This window comes from Bufo bufo, chromosome 3 (assembly GCF_905171765.1).
Source record: "Bufo bufo chromosome 3, aBufBuf1.1, whole genome shotgun sequence".
Lineage (NCBI taxonomy): Eukaryota > Metazoa > Chordata > Amphibia > Anura > Bufonidae > Bufo > Bufo bufo.
In genome coordinates, this window is record NC_053391.1 from 405,043,319 (window position 1) to 405,068,732 (window position 25,414).

General features: G+C 40.5%; 1 protein-coding gene across 1 annotated transcript in view; it reads left to right on the forward strand.

The window, feature by feature from the left end:
* The window catches only part of CASTOR2 (cytosolic arginine sensor for mTORC1 subunit 2), a 164,046-nt gene that overhangs the window by 73,219 nt on the left and 65,413 nt on the right, over window positions 1–25,414 (forward strand). The window contains exon 2 of the mRNA XM_040424824.1: window positions 9,807–9,877. Coding sequence (XP_040280758.1) covers window positions 9,807–9,877 — 71 coding nt within the window. The remainder of the gene's footprint in view (window positions 1–9,806; window positions 9,878–25,414) is intronic.

Consider the following 25,414-nt stretch of genomic DNA (forward strand, 5'->3'; position numbering starts at 1 on the left):
CGCAAAACGCATACGGACGTCTGAATGAAGCCTTACAGGGGCGTGATCAATGACTGTGGTTATCACCCCATATAGACTCCCTGATCACCCCCCTGTCATTGATTACACCCCTGTCATTGATCAACCCCCTGTAAAGCTCCATTCAGATGTCCGCATGATTTTTACGGATCCACTGATAGATGGATCGGATCCGCAAAACGCATACGGACGTCTGAATAAAGCCTTACAGAGGCATGATCAATGACTGTGGTTATCACCCCATATAGACTCCCTGATCACCCCCCTGTCATTGATTACACCCCTGTCATTGATCAACCCCCTGTAAAGCTCCATTCAGATGTCCGCATGATTTTTACGGATCCACTGATAGATGGATCGGATCCGCAAAACGCATACGGACGTCTGAATGAAGCCTTACAGGGGTGTGATCAATGACTGTGGTGATCACCCCATATAGACTCTCTGATCACCCCCCCTGTCATTGATCACCCCCCCTGTCATTGATCACCCCCCCCTGTCATTGATCACCCTCCATTCAGACATTTTTTTGGCCCAAGTTAGCGGAATTATTTTTTTTTTTTCTTGCAAAGTCTCATATTCCACTAACTTGTGACAAAAAATAAAATCTCACATGAACTCACCATACCCCTCACGGAATCCAAATGCGTAAAATTTTTTAGACATTTATATTCCAGACTTCTTCTCACGCTTTAGGGCCCCTAGAATGCCAGGGCAGTATAAATACCCCACATGTGACCCCATTTCGGAAAGAAGACACCCCCAGGTATTCCGTGAGGGGCATATTGAGTCCATGAAAGATTGAAATTTTTGTCCCAAGTTAGCGGAACGGGAGACTTTGTGAGAAAAAAAAAAAATATATCAATTTCCGCTAACTTGTGGCAAAAAAAAAAAAATTCTATGAACTCGCCATGCCCCTCATTGAATACCTTGGGGTGTCTTCTTTCCAAAATGGGGTCACATGTGGGGTATTTATACTGCCCTGGCATTCTAGGGGCCCCAAAGCGTGAGAAGAAGTCTGGTATCCAAATGTCTAAAAATGCCCTCCTAAAAGGAATTTGGGCCCCTTTGCGCATCTAGGCTGCAAAAAAGTGTCACACATCTGGTATCGCCGTACTCAGGAGAAGTTGGGGAATGTGTTTTGGGGTGTCATTTTACATATACCCATGCTGGGTGAGATAAATATCTTGGTCAAATGCCAACTTTGTATAAAAAAATGGGAAAAGTTGTCTTTTGCCAAGATATTTCTCTCACCCAGCATGGGTATATGTAAAATGACACCCCAAAACACATTCCCCAACGTCTCCTGAATACGGCGATACCACATGTGTGACACTTTTTTGCAGCCTAGGTGGGCAAAGGGGCCCACATTCCAAAGAGCACCTTTCGGATTTCACTGGTCATTTACCTATTTACCACACATTAGGGCCCCTGGAAAATGCCAGGGCAGTATAACTACCCCACAAGTGACCCCATTTTGGAAAGAAGACACCCCAAGGTATTCCGTGAGGGGCATGGCGAGTTCCTAGAATTTTTTATTTTTTGTCACAAGTTAGTGGAAAATGATGATTTTTTTTTTTTTGATTTTTTTTTTTCATACAAAGTCTCATATTCCACTAACTTGTGACAAAAAATAAAAACTTTCATGAACTCACTATGCCCATCAGCGAATACCTTGGGGTCTCTTCTTTCCAAAATGGGGTCACTTGTGGGGTAGTTATACTGCCCTGGCATTCTAGGGGCCCAAATCTGTGGTAAGGAGTTTGAAATCAAATTCTGTAAAAAATGACAAGTGAAATCCGAAAGGTGCTCTTTGAAATATGGGCCCCTTTGCCCACCTAGGCTGCAAAAAAGTGTCACACATCTGGTATCTCCGTATTCATTAGAAGTTGGGGAATGTGTTTTGGGGTGTCATTTTACATATACCCATGCTGGGTGAGAGAAATATCTTGGCAAAAGACAACTTTTCCCATTTTTTTTATACAAAGTTGGCATTTGACCAAGATATTTATCTCACCCAGCATGGGTATATGTAAAATGACACCCCAAAACACATTCCCCAACTTCTCCTGAGTACGGAGATACCAGATGTGTGACACTTTTTTGCAGCCTAGGTGGGCAAAGGGGCCCATATTCCAAAGAGCACCTTTCGGATTTCACAGGTCATTTTTTACAGAATTTGATTTCAAACTCCTTACCACACATTTGGGCCCCTAGAATGCCAGGGCAGTATAACTACCCCACAAGTGACCCCATTTTGGAAAGAAGAGACCCCAAGGTATTTCGTGATGGGCATAGTGAGTTCATAGAACTTTTTATTTTTTGTCACAAGTTAGTGGAATATGAGACTTTGTAAGAAAAAAAATAAAATAAAAAAAATCATCATTTTCCGCTAACTTGTGACAAAAAATAAAAAGTTCTATGAACTCACTATGCCCATCAGCGAATACCTTAGGGTGTGTACTTTCCGAAATGGGGTCATTTGTGGGGTGTTTGTACTGTCTGGGCATTGTAGAACCTCAGGAAACATGACAGGTGCTCAGAAAGTCAGAGCTGCTTCAAAAAGCGGAAATTCACATTTTTGTACCATAGTTTGTAAACGCTATAACTTTTACCCAAACCATTTTTTTTTTTTACCCAAACATTTTTTTTTTATCAAAGACATGTAGAACAATAAATTTAGAGCAAAATTTATATATGGATGTCGTTTTTTTTGCAAAATTTTACAACTGAAAGTGAAAAATGTCATTTTTTTGCAAATAAATCGTTAAATTTCGATTAATAACAAAAAAAGTAAAAATGTCAGCAGCAATGAAATACCACCAAATGAAAGCTCTATTAGTGAGAAGAAAAGGAGGTAAAATTCATTTGGGTGGTAAGTTGCATGACCGAGCAATAAACGGTGAAAGTAGTGTAGGTCAGAAGTGTAAAAAGTGGCCTGGTCTTTCAGGGTGTTTAAGCACTGGGGGCTGAGGTGGTTAAAGAGGACTTTTCATGGGTCCAAACATTGTAAACTAACTATCTGGATATGTTGCGCGGCGCCCAGGGATCTCACTGCACTTACTATTATTCCTGGGCACCACTCCGTTCGCCCGCTGTGGCCCCCGGTATATTCAACCGCTCTGTATGCTAATTGATAGCATCGGAGCAATGGGGAGGAGACTGCCCTTTTTCTCAATGGGCGTTCCTTCTCCCTGGCTGTAGCGCGGTCCAATCAAAGCGCAGAGCGTCGCAGCCAGGAAGAAGGTAAGTTTTTTTTTTTTTTTTTTTCCTCCCTAGCTGTGATGCTCTGCGCTTTGATTGAACAGCGCTACAGCCAGGGAGAAGGAACGCCCATTGAGAAAAAGGGCCGTCCGCCCCCATTGCTCCAATGCTAGCAGTTAGCATACAGAGCGGGAGAATATACCGGGGGCCAACGGAGCTGCGCCCAGGAATAATAGTAAGTGCAGTGAGATCCCTGGGCACCACGCTAAATATCCTGATAGTTAGTTTTCAATGTTTGGACCCATAAAAGGTCCTCTTTTAAAAACATTTTGAAAGCATTAAGAAAATTGTTTTATGGCAGCCACATGGGCCATTGACACAATGGTCTACAGCTGACTCTATTGACTTCTGTGGTCTTTCATTGATACATATTGACATAGAAAACTATACATACAATATTACATAATTAAAAAATTCTTAAAAAATTTGTTAAACATAAAATGTGATTTAAATAATAGGTCATTTTCTGATAACACATTCCCTTTAAATCTGGGATAGAAAAGATCCCATAAAATAATTACATAATATGTAAATCATTTTGAAGGTTTTCAGGCTTGCAAGCATCTGAGATAGTAATTATTATGATAGCAGACATATTTTCTGAACTTCCTATTATTTACCCCATTGAAATGCTGCTTACTAAGTTGACCTATTTAGTGGAGGTTCTGGGATGAGCCTCAATGGCTGATTCCAGCAAAAAAATAAAGAAAATATGAAATACTGCTGCATGCAGGGTATTTTTAATTCATACTGGAAACCTGATGGGCCCCATTATAGTGAATGTGAACTGATAGGTGCCAGTGATGTCCGCTGTATTCTGGATCCAGTGATTACAATATTCTGTTCCTTGGCTCCGGCATCCAACAGGGTAACCTAATAAATGGTAATGTAGTGGTCTGTTTTAGGTAAGCTTATCACCAGGTTTACCATTTCAAGGACTCCCAGCAATTAGATGTATTCTGTAGGAAAACCGCACTGTGGGTGCAATTTTCACGCATTGTTGCTAGGAGACGATCGGGATGGGGACCCGTTTATTATTTTCCCTTATAACGTAGTTGTAAGGGAAAATAATAGCTTTCTTAATACAGAATGCTAAGTAAATTAGGGATGGAGGGGTTAAAAAAAATAAAATAAAAATTTAACTCACCTCATTCATTTGTTCGCGCAGCTCGGCTTGTCTTCTTTCTTCTTCTTTGAGGACCTGGGAGGAAAAGGATCTTTGAGCGCAGTGACGTCACCAAAGGTCCTTTTCCTCCCAGGTCCTCAAAGAAGAAGAAAGAAGACAAGCCGGGCTGTGCGAACAAGTGGATGAGGTGAGTTCAATAATTTTTTTCCAACATGGTTATAAGGGAAAATAAAATCTACACAACACCTAACCCAAACCCGAACTTCTGTGAAGAAGTTCGGGTCTGGGTTCCAAACATGCCGATTTTTCTCACACGCATTTAAACACTTTGCACTCGCGTGGGAAAATCTTGCATTTTCCCGCAACGCACCCGCATCTTGTCCAGCCCTCACACGCGACGCCTGTGTGAAAGAGGCCTTACAAGTCCCCAATTAATCAGATATCAACATTTATTACTATGTTTTGTAAAATTAGATTTCCAAAACAGGCAGGCCCTTTTAAAAGGGTTGTCCAGGTTCAGAGCTGAATACCCTTATTTTCACCCAGGCAGCCCTCCTGAGGCTAGCATCGGAGCATCTCATGCTCCGATGCGTTCCCTTGCCCTGCGCTAAATCGCACAGGGCAAGGTCTCTCTCTCCCGCCCGGCAGTGTGTTCGATGACGTCACCGGCTCTGATGGGCGGGCTTTATCGCTGCCCTAGCCGTTTTACGGCTCTGAACCCGGACAACCCCTTTAAACAGATAAAATAGTGATCCGCCTCCATCGATTCTACACTAGTTATTCCATGTTATTTCTCTGTTCAGAATGTTCGATTTTGGATGTTGGTAGAAGTAGGCAAGGATATAATTTTATAAGGCACTTAAAATGTGTATTTTTAATACTGTTGAATCCAGCGTTTTTATATATATATATATATATATATATATATATATATATATATATATATATATATATATATATATATATATATATATATATATATATATATATATTATACCCAGCAAATGCAGAAGGATTCATCCTGACACTGTGACTGTCATGCTTGGTCTAGCACTGTTCTCTTTGTCATGCGATCTGACCCAGCTGAGAATCTTCTGATGCATTTTCATGAATACTGCTGAAAGAAAAAGCATTTTTCACCAAGGTTCATGACTATTTAATTATGTGGAGCTACCCAGAGATGAAAACATATCACTGAGTTATTCAGGCCATTTAGCCATCAGAATGCATATTAGACTGGCTTGCTGAGCAGAGTTTTTACAATGTAGTTTATGAGAACCAGTAAAAAGTTAATTTTTTTTATCATTATGAATGCTGAGTAGTAGCTTCTCATCCCTTCATTGTTCTGCATGTTAAAGCAACACTTCTTCATGTTTACATTTTACATTTATTGCCCCAATATTTAATGCCAGAAATTGTGCCGTGAATTGTGTATTCGCTTGGGCTGCTTGTAACAGTTTGAAATGAGAAGTAAAAGTAAAACTGGCCAGGCTTATTAGACACTTTTCACTTCTATGCAGAATCTAATTAAAGGGGTTGTGCCACTAATATAAATGTATTCCGCCCAACAGATATCACTGTTATATCACTTTCCCCAAATACCACCATTTATCAAAACTTCCTTATTTTAGAGTTATAAGCCTACCATTGCGTCCTGTGGCAAATCGGTTTTGATTTTCACTTGCTGTTGGTTAAATCCTGCAGGGGAGCCTTAGGCTAGGTTCACACCTGAGCGTTTTACAGCACGTTCCTACGCGCTGTAAAACGCTCAACAGGCAAAAACCAATGTTTCCCTATGGGCATGGTTCTCTCACCTGAGCGTCTTACGGCACGTACGAATGCGCTGTATAATGCCCTACGCCCCAAGAAGTACAGGAGCTTCTCTGGGGCGTATTGTCGCAGTTTTTTATTGGATTAATCACACAAACGCACGTACTACGCGTGTTTCCAAAAAACGCCAGATAAAAACGCCTGTAAAAAGCGCTTATCGAATACGCTCAGGTGTGAACCCAGCCTTACAATGTAGGACATGGGAACAGTGTTCCCTCTAAACCTTGGCAGCTGCTGAGCGGGGTCGGTCTGAGCTGGTCACAGCGCCATCAAAGGTGGGCGATAGGAAAACCTAAGATAATTGTCACCTTAAAGAGCATACAGTGTAACCCCTGCACCATCCCATAAAATACAGTATAATCCCTGCACCATGCCGTATAATATACATTATAATCCCTGCACTGCTGTACAGTATAAATTATAATCCATACACCATGCCTTACAATATACAACATAACCCCACAGTGTAGGTGTTATATTGTATATTGAACAGCATGGTGTATGGATAATAATGTATATTGTACGCATGGTGCAGGGATTATAATGTATACTGTACAGCAAATGTATAGAGGTTGACCTCCTTAAAAGGGTTTCTATATGTCTACTTGTTGAAGCACTGAAATAAGCAGTATATACTTTGCGGGTGAATTTCCATTTTCTGATACAAGTGTCTACAGCATATGCATCTGGCAGTAAAATCACTGGAGTGATCTTACCAATATAGTGTTATGCTTTAGGGGACTGTCATAAATACTATTTTATTGCCATTATTCCTTATTGTGAAGACATTTATGTATTCCACAATGTGGGGAACTTGATTATACATAGGAAACAGATGACCCTTTGATGTGGAAGCAACACAGATTTATTTTACCAGTCAGGCGGATTTTTAGGCTGCTCATTTAGTTAATGCTTATTGAAATAGAAATTTAGTTTTTAGCCATTTATGCTGTTCTACACTTCGCCATCATGCCTTTCTAGTCATTACAGATAAATTACTTTAATATTTCTATAAAATATATAAGAAGTAGCTTAGCATATTCAAGTGCTCCTCCATTAGATTGTTTTGGAACAACCAATGTAACTGGAAAATATTGTAAGATCAGACCAGAACTCTATGGAAAATTAATAATTGGTTCCAAAGTGTCAAACCATAATACATAAAATGACAATAAACGAACATGTGAATGGTGCCATGCTGCAGTTCCCAAGATTGGTGGTTCCAGAGGTCAGTCTCCTACTGATCATAAAGTGATGGTATATCCTAGGCATATGCCATCACTTTTCTAAGATATTGGGCCAGATTTACTGTGTCTGCGCCAATAATCTGTCTAAAAAGTGGCACAAATTTTGGTGCATCTAGAGCAGGGATGGGCAAACTCGGCCCTCCAGCTGTTTTAAAACTACAAATCCCATCATGCCCTGCTGTAGGCACGCTGGGAATGTAGGGATTTGTAGTTTTACAACATCTGGAGGGCCGAGTTTGCCCATCACTGATCTAGAGTGTCTACACTTTTTCCCGACATGCTCATCAAGGGGGCAGGCTTTGCGGAAAGGAGTGAGGCTTTTCCAAGAAAGGGGCGGACCTAAGATGCGCCGTTTGTGCTGCAATTCTGGTGTAAGAATCTGTCTCAAAGTAAGCCAAGTAATAGTTGGTATAGAGCTAGAAAAAAGTGTCTATCCCTGCACTAGATTGATCATCTAGGCTGAGCCACTGTGATAAATCTGGTGCAGGTCTAGACTGCCTGTCTAAGCTTACGCCATCTACAGAATTAGTAAATCTGGGCCGTTGTTCACATTACTATGATATATGGCATGAAGATACACAAATATTGATCACATAAATGTGTTATATTCTTTTTTTGCATAAAATTTGTGTTTTAGAGAAATTTATTGTTCACTGCTATAAGCCTGAAGTAGACATAATGCGGTATTATTTATTACCCTATGCTAATATAGTCCTGAGTTTCCTTGAATATATATTTGTTGGTGTTATTTATATCTGTTTTGTATAAGCCAAGTGTTATTTCAGTGTTCGAGGCCTGTCATCCAAGAAAAGCATGTTTCCATTGCTATATATAACCATCTTCCTCACACCTCGGAATCTGCTTGTGTTTGGCAATGTTGTTGCATCTTGAAGAATAAATTGGCTGTGATAGGCTGCTGCTTAAATAGTTTAATTACCGAAAATATAGATTAAGGGTTTGAGAGGTGCAGGAAAGTGCCAAGCATCACAATTATTCCCACTTCCATTAGTGAGATGATGGAGTGTGTTAAGAAGAAGGTATGTGTGGAGATGGTGGGGGTAATGGGCGAGACACACTGATGTAATTGTACCATGGGTTGAGCTTTCTTCTCAGCGAGGTTTTGCTGATCTAATAATACATCTACATTCTGTGAGCTGCCAAGATAAAAACAAGACATATGTTTCCCAACACTCATATGCTGCAAGCCTAGAAGGGAGGGGGAGACGCTTGAAGACCAAACACTGGATTATCATAGTGTAGAAGACCATTCAGAATGCTGTATTTCTGTGCTCTATCTGCACTGACCACTTTTATGTGTGATGCAAGGAAATAAGCGGTGTTATGTGACTGGGTGGACACGTGGGTGCACAAGGACCACATTGTCGTTGCATAAGGGGGTTGTCTAGTGTTTAACAACTGATGACCTATATCTAGGATAGATCATGAAGATCAGAACAGCGGGGGTTCCGGCACCACACAACTCTACCAATCAGCTTTTTAGGAGTAGCTCTGGCGCCGGAACGACATAGCTTCATTCGTTGTGTAATGGACAATCTTTGTTACAGCAGCACTGCTCCCGTTTAAAGTGAATAAGAGTAGTGCAGCAGCAACCGTCTCTATCCATTCCACAGAGGTGTATTCTGCACCACCTCGGTTGTGTGAGCATTGACCAGGCACCACAGTCTCAGCTCAGTTGCATTGTTTTCCAGGTGTTCTTTTTCCGTTCTCCAGTAGTATATATTTTCTGCACATTGATTCATTAGCATAACAATCAATAATGCTTCTGCATTTTTAATATCTATATTTCTTTCCTAAGACAGGTGTGTTTAATACTTGTATAGTCAGTGCATTGGTCAATGGTTATTACACATTAGCCCTGCTTTATCATACCTTCACTCCAGAAATCTGGTGTCAAAAGTAAAAAAAATAGGGCTTTCGCAACTTTTTTTTCTACTTGCTTGAGCAAAATTTTGTGACTTTTTGCATTTTTTACACCACTCACTCCAGTTTTTTTTTTTTATGTAGGTGGAAAAGTGGGTGTGGTTAGCTATGTTAATGAGTTTCACTTCAGATTTATCATTGAGACTTTAAAAAATAAATAAAAAAAGTCACAATCTCACTCCAGTAGGAGTGCGAAGTAGGAAAACTGGAGAAGCTTCTCTAGACAAAAGTGTTAGGTTTAAGGTTAAGACAAATTTATCAAGTAACAAGTAACACACCATTTTGATAAATTACCCCATAAATCTTTAGAGCTGATGATTTATTGTGTGAGCAGAAGTATGAATATTTAAACTGTGTTTTTCCCCCCCCCCCCCACATAGGTGCAAGTTTTTCAGTCTGACGGAAACTCCAGAAGACTATACTATTATCGTGGATGAAGAAGGTTTTCTAGGTATGGATTTTTTTTCTCTTGGAGAGATTTATATAATATGTGTTGAAGTTTTATACCCACCATCCTTAAAACAGATGGTTGGTAGAAAACTTCCACATATAGCAGCTACTCTTTAAATCATTGCCTTAAATCAAGACAGTCATTGCAAGTCATTGCAATATTGAATGTATTGTACTGCACTGAGATTTTTACATATTTTCATGCAAATGATATTCCTATAGAATAGTATTATTTTTTTTTTTCTAAAATATTAGACACAGTGAATTTTACGGAGTAACAAGTATTATTTGGTCAACTGCTCCCCAACCTCTAAAACTCCAGTCACCATATATTCTATTTATGTATATACGTATAACATGAAGTAAAACTTGACCCTGGATTTACATGCAATCCCTTGGAGACTTAAGGCACTTTTACATGGGCTGAGGACTGGGACGAACATTCCTATGAATGCTCATTCCCAGCAATTGGCCCCTGTAAAGGCGACTGATTAACAAACAAGCAAAACCCTTGTATAGCCACTGGCCCGTCATGTATGCAGCACATGGAATCATCACTTATGGGTTGTACATTGCTCTGTAAATAGGAATATGCTGCTGACAAACAATGACTCTGAACGATCGCAGTTGCGATATGTTATCCCTATACAGAGCTGCAGCTGAACGGTGGATTATTGATGTTCCCGTCCACTGTTTTCCGCATCGACCCTTGTAAATGGGCTCTTTAACATCTCTCCCAGGGTTAGAGCCAGGCTTGGACTGGCCCACAGGGGAACAGGGGAATTCCCCGGTGAGCCACAGAAAAAAGTGGGCCCCCAGTCCACCAGCACAGCATCTCAAATAATCTACATCAATATAAAAAACTGTGTAGACTATCCAGTTTATTATTATAGACGCATCGGAAGGTTAAGGCCTTTAGGAATAGAGGCAGGCCAGCCAATATCTTGTCTTCCCTGGGACCCACCTTTTTGAAGTTGTTGCAGGGACCCCCATAATCAATCATTTTGTAGCATCTTGTTGATGTCAGCCTCTGTATGGGCAGGTATTATTTTCATGTTGCTGAACAGTGGGCCTCCAGAATGAGTTTTATTGCTGGGCCCTAGGCATCCCAGTCCGACATTGGTTAGAGCTATATGCAGCTCTATAAATATTTGACCCCCCTATGTTCAGCTCACAAAGAAACTGAATACTAATCATAGGGATGTTATGCCTGCAAAGCACAGAAATGTCTCATGTTTTCTATCCAGCAGAGAGAAAATGGGGCCCCTAACTGTTAAAAGTAAACCGAGCAGTCACAGCTTGAGAGGTCAAGGGGTCAGCAATTGTTCTCAAGTGGAAACGGTCTTTGTTTGACTGATATCTACATAAATTAATCTTTCACTGATTAAACAAAAATGAAGCATCTCGAAGGATTATATCTAGTAGTTTTTACACGTTTAAATCTTTGTAAAAACATGTGAAAAATAGGAATTAGAATGTAAGTTAAAGAGGGAGGGCTGATCCATTATTTATTTATTTTTAAACTGGCTCAAAATGTTATTAACTAAGTGATACTCACTTTACAAATTCCCCACCACTCCCATTTTATCTATTCCTGGGCCACTGCCAGTCTCTTCCTGGTCCTTCTGGATCCCTGGTCACAGTAGTGATGCTCCTCAGACAGTTATGTCCTGTATGTTGAGAGGGATCAGGAAGTAGAGACTGGTGCGGCATCCAGAAGCATTGGAATGGGAGCAGAGCAGAAACGGTAAGGTATCGGTTATTGTTTAACACCGTTCATGGGATAACAGAGCATGCACTGATCAAGACAATTCATTCCCAATCACTGGCTGTTTGCAAGTTGTATGGGGAAGAATAATCTTTACTACGATTGTTTGTTCAACTAAAGTTTACTTGTAGATAATTGTTGATAGACAATGATTTTTGGCACCGCATGAAAGGTGAATCACTTGACAAACAAGCGTTTGTTCGGTTAATAGTTTCACTTTTACATTGGCCATTATCGGGAACAAGCATTTGTAAGAATGTTCATTCCCGACAATTGTCCCAATTCTCAGTAATCTGATGAGCAACTGTTTTAAATGCCTTGTTTGTAGGGCATCTGGCAGGATTTTATCCACCATGAAATAAACATAGGATAGCCATGACATAGTATGTAATTTCATGACCTATAAGCTACCCTACTTGACATGTGATTGGCATAAAACATTGTATCTCAAACAGGGTCTGATCGGAGCCTACTTTTTACTATCTATAATACTATCTATAAGTCTATGATACATAAGTGGGGGCCCAAATAACCTCCCCTAGGCAACTCAAAGAAAGAATTTAGTCACACTGTGTAGAAAAGTGTTCTCCTAATAGGGTACCATGGAATACTGGTGTTCCCTACAACCAGTAGGGGTTTTACAAAAAGAGAGCAACAGGAAGAGTCCTAATTTTTACAGAAGGTACTTATACATAAGACACACCTGTTTTTACCATAAGTAAAAAATTTTGAAAGACTGCAAAGCGTCTAAATGTATTTTAATGACTTCCAAATATATAAACCTAATAAATAAGCTTACCTGTGCTTTGGGATGGAAAACAGTAACTTGCTGATCGGCATCATGTTTATGGTCTGCATGATGCATAAGTTCCAAGTGTTCCTCTTACTATAAAAGCTTTCTTGTCTTTCTGCATGAAAGGGGCCTTTTCGTTTTTGTTCTTCTGAACAGTTGTGTGGGTTGTTAATGTTATTCCATGCTCTGAGGTCTATGCTGGAGAAATAAGCTATTTATACTTCAAAAACAAAATCCTTCTTAATTGTCATGTCTGCTTGTTTACCACCTTACATTGCCATAAATCATAATCCTGCACTTGTGCTATGTATATTGCCCCTAGACTGTCAGCTTCCTCGGTGTCAGCAGACTGCAACCATTTGGACTGTGATCATAGTCTTTGGCATATCACTTTTTGGTAGAACTTTCAAACTAAAACCATATGTAAATGAAATTTTACTTTTCTAGTCAATACAGCATTTTATAAAGTATGTTCCATCGAAATTTACATATTCTAAAAGACATTTAAAACTGGCTGCAGTTTTATCCATCTAGCCACATTCAGTTTGGTAATTTTCAACCTCGAATCTGCAACTTTTTTAAAACCCTTGAAAGATTAATAACTATTCTCCCTGTTATGCCTCATGCACACGGCCGTTCCCGTTTTGTGGCCCGCAAACTGCGGATCCACACAATTCAGATACCGGCCATGTGTTTCCCGCACTTTCCTCGGTCCCTATTATAGAAATGCATATTATTTGCCGCAAAACAGACAAGAATAGGACATGTTCTATAATTTGCAGAACAGCCGCATGGATGCAGACAGCTCATGGGTGACATCGATGCGCTGTCCACATTTTTGCAGCCCCATAAACATGAATAGGTCTGTAATAGGAAAAAATGTGCCTCATGCATAAGGTTATGTGCTTGAGACCTTAGGAAGAAAGAGAAAACAGGGGAAAAGGAAATAAAAAAAAATAATAAAAAAAATAATAAAAAAAATAAAACACTGCATCTATTTTCTATTAACAATGATGGTCCATAAGCATCACCCAAGGTTTCAAGATTTTGTTATAGAGTTGTTTTAACCTCCATGTTGATACACACTTTCTCAAATTTTTTTTATTTTTTTTTATAAATTATGCACTTATTTTAGGAGCCTCTACAGACTTCTACTTTTTTATCAGTTAATAGGTAAGCTTGAATTAGTATTCTGGATGAAGCCAGATTTACTTATTCTTAATTTTTTTTGTATCTCCACAAGAATTATTTTCCTCCAAAGTGGACTGAAACTAAAATAATCCCTTAATAAACATAAAAATATTTTATCTGCACACTATACTTTTTGCTTTATTCAAATTTTTTTTAACATGGAGTCTTTTACATTTAAAAAATATAGATATTGCCATGGAAAATTCTTTAAAAATGTTTAACATGGAAAAGAGTTAAACAGTTATATTTTCTGATGACACATTCCCCCTATATATAAAATATTAAATATATATATAGTGTGATTTTGCTCTGGTAGATAGGGTAAGCGGACACAGTACAGAGGCAAAAGACAAGTTCGTAACGCAAAACTTCAGTGTTTATTCACACTTGAGGCAAATGCACAAAACAATGCGTTACTTTGCAGTCTTGGTGTTTACTTTACACACAATGGAAAGTACATCTTGGTGTTACTTCACACAAATTGGAAAGTTCCTATTAGACAAGTCTCCTTGAGGTCAGTTCTGCCTCCAGCAGTCCACGGCAGGCTTTAGGGGGCCTGTTTCCTCGGCCCATGGGTCTCACCCTTCCAACCTTGCACCAAGCCTCAGATCCCAACACAGAGATCCTGCTGCTGAGCCCAGCTGCCTATTTAAGGACCGCCAGGTGCTGCCAGAAACTCAGACCGGCAATTAAAATCCAGTTCGGTATTTGACCCCACCTGGCTGCAAATCAGCCCAGCAGCACACGCTGGGAGGAAAATACCTGTTTTCCCAGACCATTCCCCTTACTGTGTCACATACTCCCCCCCCCCCTTTGTTCAACCCTGTAAACTTAAAGTTCTGTAGGGAAAGGAACCATCTGGCGACCCAGGCATTTCTGTCTATGGCCTGGCTCATCCACTTAAGAAGGGAGTGGTCGGTTACCAGGTGGAATTTTCTCCCCAACAAATAATAACAGAGAGACTTGAGTGCCCACTTGATAGCCAGGCTCTCTCTCTACTATACTGTACCTGGTCTCGGCTGGGTTGAGTTTACAGCTGAGGAAGACAACAGGATGCTCCTTTCCGTTGACTTCCTGACACAGTACAGCACGAGGCCTACTTCGGAGGCATCGGTCTGTACTATAAATTCCTTTTTTAAGTCGGTCGTAACCAAAACAGTTTCCCGCACAGGGCCGACTTCAAAGCGGAGAAAGCCTCTTCCGCCTGATCATCCCATCGAACCATCACTGACTTGCGTCCCTTCAAGAGCCCTGTCAATGGCGCGGCCAATGTAGCAAAGTGGGGGACAAACCTCATGTAATAGCCCACCATTCCCAAGAACGACTTTACTTGCCTAGTAGTGACAAGACGGGGCCTATTCCGTATCGCCTATATTTTGTTCACTTCCGGTTTGATGACTTCGCTCCCAATGACATACCCCAGGTATTTAGTCTCCTCTAACCCTATCGCACATTTTTTGGGGTTAGCGGTTAGTCCAGCCTTCCGAAGGAAGTCCACTACGGACTGCACTTTGGGTAGGTGACTTTCCCAGTCGGTACTGTAGATCAGTGTTTCCCAACCAATGTGCCTCCAGCTGTTGCAAAACTACAACTCCCAGCATGCCCGGACAGCCCTTGGCTGTGTGGGCATGCTGGGAGTTGTAGTTTTGAAACAGCTGGAGGCACACTGGTTGGGAAACAATGCTGTAGATAACAATATCCTCCAGGTAAGCCGAAGTGTACTGACTATGTGGACGAAGCACAATGTTCATGTTCAAGGGTAACACCTTATATTGGTACAGCCCCTCTGGTGTGATGAAGGCAGTTTTCTCTTTGGCAACCTCTGTCAAGGGTACCTGCCAGTACCCTTTGGTAAGGTCCAAAACAGAAAAATACTGGGCATGGGATACGCATCGAATTTGGATATCTCGTTTAGTTTACGAAAATCGTTACAGAACCGTAACGTCTCGTCCAGTTTGGGTATTAAAACAATAGGACTGGCCCACTCACTTTTAGATTCCTCAATAACGTCTAGTTGCAGCATTAGCTGCACTTCCTCCCAGATGGCTTGTCGCCGAGCCTCGGTTACCCGGTATGGTTTTAACCGGACTTTTGCCTGAGGATCAGTGACAATGTCATGCTGAATTGTAGAAGTGCGTCCGGGGAGGTCTGAGAACACATCCGAACTCCCTGGCCTCCTGAGTCTGTTTAGAGCAGACGCTGTCCGCAATCTTCACTGTGGCAAATGCTTCCCTTGCATCAGACCAAGGTGCCGGAACCTCTTCCCCTAGAAAACTCGGCCGCGGGCTGTCGTCAGTACAGGTCTCACTATCTCTCCAAGGTTTGAGAAAATTCACATGGTACACCTGCTCCGGCTTTCGCCGCCCTGGCTGGTGTACCTTGTTGTTTACCTCTCCAACTTTTTCGATTACTTCGTAGGGTCCCTGCCACCTAACCAGGCACTTACTGTCCACGGTTGGTACCAGAACCAAAACCCGATCTCCCGGGTTAAAGATCTGGACCTGAGCCTGCCGATTTTTATAGACCCGACTTTGAGCTCGCTGAGCTGTCTCCATATGCTCTCTTACAAGAGGCAAAAGTGACTAGCCGTGCACCAAATTTATCATCCAGCCTAAGCCCCTGTGATAAATCTAGACTTTACACCATCTACAGGATTAGTAAATCTGTCTCAGTGATTTTTTTTTTTATTTACACATCATTCTAATTGATCCAGTAAAATATATGGTTACTCACATAATCGGGCACAATAAACCATAACACATTGCATTAGGTGTCTAATACTTGACAGTGAAAAGCAGTTACGGACTGTTTTTTTTTAAACTTTTTTTATTAATTTTTCCACATGGATTAATAATATACAAACATAAAAGAAAACTAAAGGCGAGCAAACAGTGTTTGGCACTCTGAACAGTGAATAGGACAATTCCTGTTGTCTGGTTCACATCTGTTAGGAGCCTCCGATGCAGATTCCATAAAATTTGCATGCGGTGCTAATTACTTCTGGTAAAATGATGGACACCATAACAAAAACTCGATGGAGCCCATTATAGTCTGGCGTCGTTGGAGTTTGTCATGTAATGGATCTGGCATTGCTGTGATTTTCGCTTTTCTGTACCTATGACAGAACCAAAAAAATTGGAAATGGGAAAGCAAATATAAGCCTGGCCAGAAAGTAAAAGAGTAAAAGAAAGATTTATTCTGCTTTAGTTCCTCTTTTTATTGTCTTTATATTCTTATGACTGTTTCTTGTTTTGCTGTTTCAGTTCATCTTATTACTTTTAATACTGGTGCATATTTTTGTTTCTGTTTTCTCTATTAGTTTGTGAGCACATGATATAGGACTTGTGAAAGGAAATAAGAAAGATTTGCCCAGATACAAGTCAGAGGAATACAAAGTCAAAAGATTTAGCTAGTCATTGCTCTATTATAACTGAAACAAACAAAAAAATAACTACAATTTAACTTTTAATATAATCATTAGAATATAAAAAGTCATTGCTCTAGTTCAGTTCATGCTGTGTAATTCTCTGAATTCAACTTGAAAGACGGGATCTGCTGCTGCATAGTTACTTATACTAATCTTTCTCTGGTGAGGGATTACATCACTGTTAATCATCTTTTAAGAGAGAAGTTTCTGTAAAATCCTTTCTATTGCAGGTAATTGGGATTTGCAGGTTATCACATGCTATTTCTCTCTATATGTGCCAGTGAAATCCAGGGTGTTCAGATCCAATTTGATGAATATTGTTGTCCTGGATTGTTAGGCTTATGAAAAATGTAGTGAAAAGGAAGAGCTCAGCGGTAAACCGCAACAGGTTCTCACAATCAGAAATATTAGTGCTTTTCAGAGCAAAAGAAATGCATTTCACCTTCTATTATAAGAGGAATGAGTGTTTGCAAGAACACCAATTATGAAAGATGTTGCCTATAAAATGCAGGACTTTCTGCAGTTTGTCTACAGCCTGATTGCTTTATTGTCCTGACCACGTATACAATAATCTGTTAAAGTTGAATGATATTCGTCCAACAGAATCAAGAGGATACTCCCAATTCACAGTGCAGCAGTTAATCTTGCAGTAAGTGTTGCATCAGATATTTGAGTAGTGCTGTTACAGAAACATAGAAGAGGATTCTTTACGGTAAGAGCAGTGAGGCTATGGAACTTTCTGCTGGAAGAGGTGGTGATGGTGAACTCACTAAAAGAGTTCAAGAGGCGCGTGGGTGTATTTCTGGAGTGTAATATTACAGGTCATAGCTATTACATGTGGTTTCATATGTTTCTTACAGAGGTAACTTTATTATATTCAGCCTCATCTTTTGCTTCTTTTCCCTTTATTCTAACCCCCACCATCTCCCCCCGCAAATTTGATAGTTTGGCGGGTAATCTGCACCTACATAAATCCTGAACATGTAAATGAGGCTATGTTTTGATTATGTTAAAAAATATATATAATTCATCCCATGGAACCCATTTTGCATATTCATTTTTTACATATCTTTTAGTGGGATCATTCTTGGACACTGTTTTGGTGCATTATTACATTAATATGTTCCAGCCTAAGGGCTCATGCACACGAATGTATTTTCTTTCCATGTCCATTCCGTTTTTTTGTTTTTTTTTGCGGACCGTATGCGGAATTCATTTCAATGGGTCCGCAGAAAAAATTGAAGGTACTCTGTGTGCATTCCGTTTCCCTATGTCCGTATTTCCTTTCCGCAAAAAAATAGAGCATGTCCTATTATTGTCCACATTACAATCAGGGGCCAGCTGTTCTGTTCCGCAAAATATAGAATGCACACGGACGTCATCCGTATTTTTTGCAGATCCGTTTTTTGCGGACTGCAAAATACATATGGTTGTGTGCATGAGGCCTAAATGGGACCCATGATTGGAAAATGTCCCTCAGAAACTAATCCTATCTATAAGAATCATATAGACCCTCCGTTTAAGACCTCATGCACACGTCTATATGTATTTTGCAGTCCGCAAACTATCCACAAAAAATACGGATGACATCCGTGTGCATTCCGTATTTTGCAGAACGGAACAGCTGGCCCCTAATAGAACAGTACTATCCTTGTCCGTAATGTGGCCAATTATAGGACATGTTCTATTTTTTAAAAATGAATGGTTCCGTATACGGTCCGCAAAAAAACAAACGAAACTGACATGGAAAGAAAATTTGTTTGTGTGCATGAGCCCTAAATGTGTGATCCATTAAAGGGTTACAATAAATGTCAGTGATGTTAATTTGCTGTGACTTGTTTTGTCCAGTGATACAGTCAATAGTCATTCTTGTGATAGAAAATTTCTATACAATCTGCTGTTTAGAGCATAGGGCAGGGTTTCAAGCTGTTTGAGGTTTAATATTTTGTGGCATCACTCCTGCACTAAGTAAATTAATTAATTGTAGGAAATGTAACTTTGTCTCAGATTAAGATTAGGCTCCATTCACACGTCCGCAATGTGTTTTGCGGATACACGGAGTCACGGATCCGCAAAACACGGAAAGCTGCAATGTGCGTTCCGCATTTTGCGGGCCGCACATTGCCGACATAATAGAATATGCCTGTTCTTGTCCGCAATTGCAGACAAGAATAGGACATGTTCTATTTTTTTGCGGAAACGGAAGCACGGATGCGGAAGTGCGGATCCGCAAATGTGGATGCGGACAGCACATTCCGTCCCCATAGAGAATGAATGGGTCCGCACCCTTTCCGCAAAATTGCGGAAAGGATGCGGACACATTTTGCGGACGTGTGAATGGAGCCTAAGGCTTTGCGACCTTTTGGTTTATTTGCCCCCCCAAAAAAATGCTATTTTTTTTATTTTTTATATCACTTACTCCAGTTATAAAAAAAAGTGGACGGCCAAGTGGGCATGGCTATGTATGTTAATTAGTTTAACTCCAGATTTATCAACTGCGACTTTTTTTAAAAATTGCAGAAAAAAGAGCATTAGGGGATTTGTGTAGAAATAATGGAGTAACAAATCTAGACAAGTGTCCTAAATAAGGATGAGTCAAATTTATTAAGCAATGGGCAACATTTCAGAAATTTGGTGCAAATTATTGTAACGCAGGCTGAAGAAAAATATGATAAAGTTACCCTGATTGCCTGTATAGTAGAATGTATAAAGGTAAAATACTGTATCTGATCTTCAACAAGGCCCTCTATTGAGAGAAAAAAACAAAAAGAAGAAAAAAAATCATTGTCTCATTCTTAGGCTAGGTTCACATCTACATTTTGTATACCAGGAGTCTGTTCTGACAGAGAAACAGACTACTGAGTTACCTAATCTGGCATAGCTGGGCACTCCCATATTCCCATTCTCGATCCAGTGGGTTCCTGGCATAAATGTTGACTTTCTACTGGAGAAGTACAGATGCATGACAATGGGAATCTGCCGGTGTCCAGCTATGCCGAATACAGTAAGTCCTCTGCTGGAACAGACTACTGGATTTACAAAACATAGATGTGCATGAAGCTCAATCCTATATAATACCAACTGTACAGTTCCACCTTCACTGAGATTTACCTTTATTGGTCATAAGATAGTGGTTGAAAATAATAGGTGATTAGTGCATGATCACTGGGGTTTTGATCACGAGAATAGGGGTCTCCTCTCATGTTGCCCTTCTGAATGAGGCAATGGTAATACATGCTCACTACTGCTCCATTCAAAGTCTACAGGACTGACTGAGATAGGCTAAGCTATCTCTGCCAGTCCTATATAGATTGATCTTGTTCTTGATCGGTGGAGGTCTCAATGGTCAAACCCCCTGCAATCTTACATTACCAGTCCTGTGTATAGATGATAAACGTTTTAAATAAGTCTGCAACTTTAGGCCTCTTTCACACAAGCGATATGGAATGAGTCAGGGTCTGTTCAGGAAAAAACTGATAGTTTTGCACGCAAGTTAAATCTGTTTTGTCTGCAATTGCGTTTAGTGCTTCAGTGAAGAATAACCATCTACACTTCCTAGCAGCCATCAATGAAAAACGCATTGCATCTGGATGTCTTCCATTTTTCTTGCAAGCCACTTTCATATCTGTGGAGTCAGGACTGCCTAAAAAAAAACCTCACAATATAGAACATGCTGCAGTTTTTCCTGAACGCAGAAATGAGCAGTGAAAAACGATGCTCATGTACACAGACCCATTAAAATTAATGGGACAAGATTCAATCTGAATGCTATCTGTTCTCAAGATAGACCGCATCCGGCCAGAAAACTCACTCTTGTGAAAAAGGTCTTAATCTAGATCAGGCCTTCTTTGGCTTTGTCATAGCAGTTCTGTTGGTCAAGACATTTCTTGTATGTGGTACACAGACATCAGCTTGTATTGTCGAGGCTGCGTCACTCAGGTCATTGTGGTCATCTCTGCTGTTTTCTTCAGTGGTGTGAAATATTGGCAAAGACAATGTACATCAATTAAACATGAGCATAATCAATCACGAGAAGAATCTGTGGCATTTCGGAGGCTCAGCTGCAGCAAATATGTAGGTTAAAGAATTTAATGTGGCGATGCTCAGCAGAATTGGGATGCAGCAGACTTTAGGCACGGCTATGAAACGCTGAGTGAGGCAAATGCAGACAATGGACAACCAGATAATGATGTCGGTGGAAGTAAACATTTCTAAACTTACTTCCTAGCAACTATCTTTCTAAAGTGTTGGAAGAGGGAGAAGCTTTTTGTTTTTGGCAGATGTATATAACCGATCCTGCTAATCTGACAAAGACCCAGTCCAGAACGAGGCTGTGTGAACATTAGTTGCTGGGCAGAACATACAGGAGCTACAGAAAAATGGGCAGAGTATACAGCGGGCATCCAAAAGATCTCAGTAGCATGTTGTTTATATGTATCATAATTTGTTTCCAAGAGATCATAAAGATTATTGGCAAGTATAAATGCACAAAGAAATGAATGACCAAAGAAATTATAGAAATGAATATTGTATAGAATACCATTTTTTCTTCTGTTTTAGCAACACCTTTTTCTCAAAATGAACATACAAAGATTCAAATTTCTCACTGTAAAGCATAGCAGCTTTGTGATATTAAAGGGGTTTTCTGAGACTGTACTAGTGATGAGTTATCCTCTACATAGGTCATCAGTATCTGATCAGTGGTGGTCCAATACATGGGACCCCCACAGATCAGCTGTTCAAGAAGGCACCGGCACTCACAGTAGCGCTGCGGCCTTCTCGTAGCTTTCTCTAGGCCAAGTGACAAGTTCATCGGTTACATGGCCTAGGGGCTGAGCGCGATACCAAGCACAGCTGCTATACAATGTGCAGTGCTTGGTAAGCAGAGAGAAGGCCACGGTGCTCACAGGAACGCTTGTGCTGTCTCAAACAGCTCATCGGTGGAGGTCCTGGGTGTCAGACCCCCACTGATCAGGTAGTGATGATGACCTATGCAGAGGAGAGGTGAGGTGTGCATAACTGTTTAGTCCTATACTAGTTGCAACCAAACCTTTTTGAGATCGCTTTTGGTTTTATAATTTGTATTTGTCCATGTTGCTTTAGGGTGTTGCTCATTTTCGGCTAGTTTTTCATATCAAGCAGCTATAGATAGACACTGGTTGGTGGAGGATAGGTCTTCATCTCTTATCGATGGTCACCTTGATTCGCATGTGAATTATTTGATTTGTTGGTGATGCATCAGTAAATGCCTGTTTCTATTTCTGTATTAGATAGCTAAACAACAGTTTGTATTGTTGAGGCCGTGTCCTATTTAATTAGCCAGGTAATCGGTTCCTCATCTTTGTGGAAAATTGACAATAAAACTGTTAACTTTGCATAATGAGAAATTTCATTAGCGTATCTAAGAATCTCTCTACTGCACACCTCTTGCTTTGACCTACTTTAACAGGAATAACAGACCTTTCCAACATCTGTGGAAAAAAAAATTAGACCTGTCTGTGACTTTTTATTTTTAGGCTAGTGGTACTTGATCAGATCATTGTGATTGTAATTATCATTTTATGACTCAAATTAAAGACTGCTAATGCATTCATATCAGTATATTGAGCTATAGACCTGTATTACTTATTATTTATTGTGGTTTTTCCATTTGTAAAAAAATGTTGTCTGTTTGTGGCTATAAAAAAATCAGGTTGGCAGATTTTATTTTATTTTTAGTTTTTTTATGTATGGGGATGATCCAATTCTCCCCTGACAGACGTAAGCAGGCCAATGGCACTTTAGCCTCTAGGTGCAGGATTAGGGCCACAACCGCATAGCTTTGCAACAAAGGACTCCTCACACAAGAGCAAGTCTTTCTTCAAGTGAATATTATTACAGGTATTTGTGGGCAATTCGAATAAACATGACATTTTGGTCCCATACAGTAGGCCTTTCTCATACATAATTGCCGCTACAGCTAAGAATATCACTGTTCTCAGAGCTATGTTAGAATGCGGCCTGAGGTGTGCTCTAATGGACGTTAGTGAGAAAAGCATTGGGTATGGTAAATTTTAGCGCCTGATCCATTTGTTCTCCAGGGTGATGAGAGAAAAAAAAAAAAAAATATATATATAATATATATAGCTCAAACTATTGACTATAATGGGAACCAATGAGCATCTGGATGGTTTCCGGCATAAATTATGGTCTTTGGCCACACAGAAATACTGCAGACTCCTGGTTTTAGCCTATCTTCCAGAGAACAAAATGATTAGGCAGTTAGTTTCTTTTTCTGATGGGGGAGAGTTAGGTGGCCCAAATATACATTAGATTGGCCAGTCCAGCTCAAATTTCTGGGTTTGGCAAATATGTATCTAGCTTAAGTCCATAGATACCTGAAGGCCCCTATACATGGGCTGACTGAAATGCAATTATTGGGATGGATTATTTGTTCACGATAACTGCCTATCATTGTGCAATTGGGAGAGCATTATTTACATGCAGCAGTCATCCCCTCTGTGTGGGAATGAGCAATCGCTACTCTACAGGGTTGATGTTCCTGGAGGGATACACCAAATGGAAAAGGATTTAGGAAAGCTAGAGGAATGGTCAAAAATCTGGCAACTAAAATTTAATGTTGATAAGTGCAAGATAATGCACCTAGGGTGTAAAAACCCAAGAGCAGAATATAAAATCAGTGATACAGTCCTAACCTCAGTATCTGAGGAAAGGGATTTAGGGGTCATTATTTGAGAAGACTTAAAGGTAGGCAGACAATGTCATAGAGCAGCAGGAAATGCTAGCAGAATGCTTGGGTGTATAGGGAGAGGAATTACCAGTAGAAAGAGGGGGGTGCTCATGCCGCTCTACAGAGCACTAGTGAGACCTCATTTGGAGTATTGTGCTCCGTACTGGAGACCATATCTCCAGAAGGATATTGATACATGGATTGCAGGATAAAACTTACAAGGAAAGATTAAAGGACCTTAACATGTATATCTTGGAAGAAAGACGAGACAGAGGGGATATGATAGAAACTTTTAAATACATAAAGGGAATCAACAAGGTAAAAGAGGAGAGAATATTTAAAAGAAGAAAAACTGCTACAAGAGGACATAGTTTTAAATTAGAGGGGCAAAGGTTTAAAAGTAATATCAGGAAGTATTACTTTACTGAGAGAGTAGTGGATGCATGGAATAGCCTTCCTGCAGAAGTGGTAGCTGCAAATACAGTGAAGGAGTTTAAGCATGCATGGGATAGGCATAAGGCCATCCTTTATATAAGATAGGGCCAGGGGCTATTCATAGTACTCAGTATATTGGGCAGACTAGATGGGCTAAATGGTTCTTATCTGCCGACACATTCTATGTTTCTAGTCACTCGTGCCTGTTCAGCTTGATTGTTGACATGGGGTGCTGTCCGCATCTTTTGCAGCCCCATTGAAGTGAATGGGTCCACATCCAACCCTACGTTCAAAATACGTTCCTGTGCATGAGCCCTAAGTTAATGGGAGCTGAGCTGCTGTAACCTTGCACAGCCCCTACACTTAGTATGGAGCTGTGGTTCCAGACTCATCCTTTGTGTTAATACTGGCACTGGCAGCTGCTGAGAACAGCTGATTGGTGAAGGATGCCAGGTGTTGGTCCCTTACCAATCTCATATTGATAGGTCATCACTATCTATAGCTCAGAAGCCCCCTTTAAAGTCAGTTTCAGTTTTTTCATTGTTTTGTAAGTGTCCTATAGTAGTGAAAATGTAATTCCTGGCCAAAGGTGAACAATTTCCAGAACATTTTTTAATCCTGCGGCATTTTGTGTGTTACTTGTATGGTGTTTTTATGCCTCTGACTGAAAACGAAAGCAAACTTCTGTATATTTATACCTCCCAACTTTTAAAAGTCTGAGGAGAAATATTGCCATGCCTCTAACTCTGCCCAATACCTGTCTGTACACACCCAATTCTGCCAATATCCTTTTGTGCCCCCACACAGTACTTGGATCCCCTTCGTACCCCCACACAGTATTAATGTCCCCTTTGTGCCCCAAAACAGTAGCTATGTCCCCTTTGTGTCTCCACACAGTAGTTGGGTCCCTTTTGTGCACCCACAGAGTAGTTAGGTCCCTTTTGTGCACCCACACAGTAGTTAGGTCCCTTTTGTGCACCCACACAGTAGTTAGGTCCCTTTTGTAGACCCACACAGTAGTTGGGTCCCTTTTGTGCACCCACACAGTAGTTCCATCCCTTTTCTTCCCCCATAGTTATGCTCTCTTAGTGCCCCCGCAAACAGTCAAATGGCCATTTGTGCCTTTACACACAGTAAAATACCCCATTTTACCCGCACACGTGGTAAAATGCCCCATTGTGCCCCCACATACAG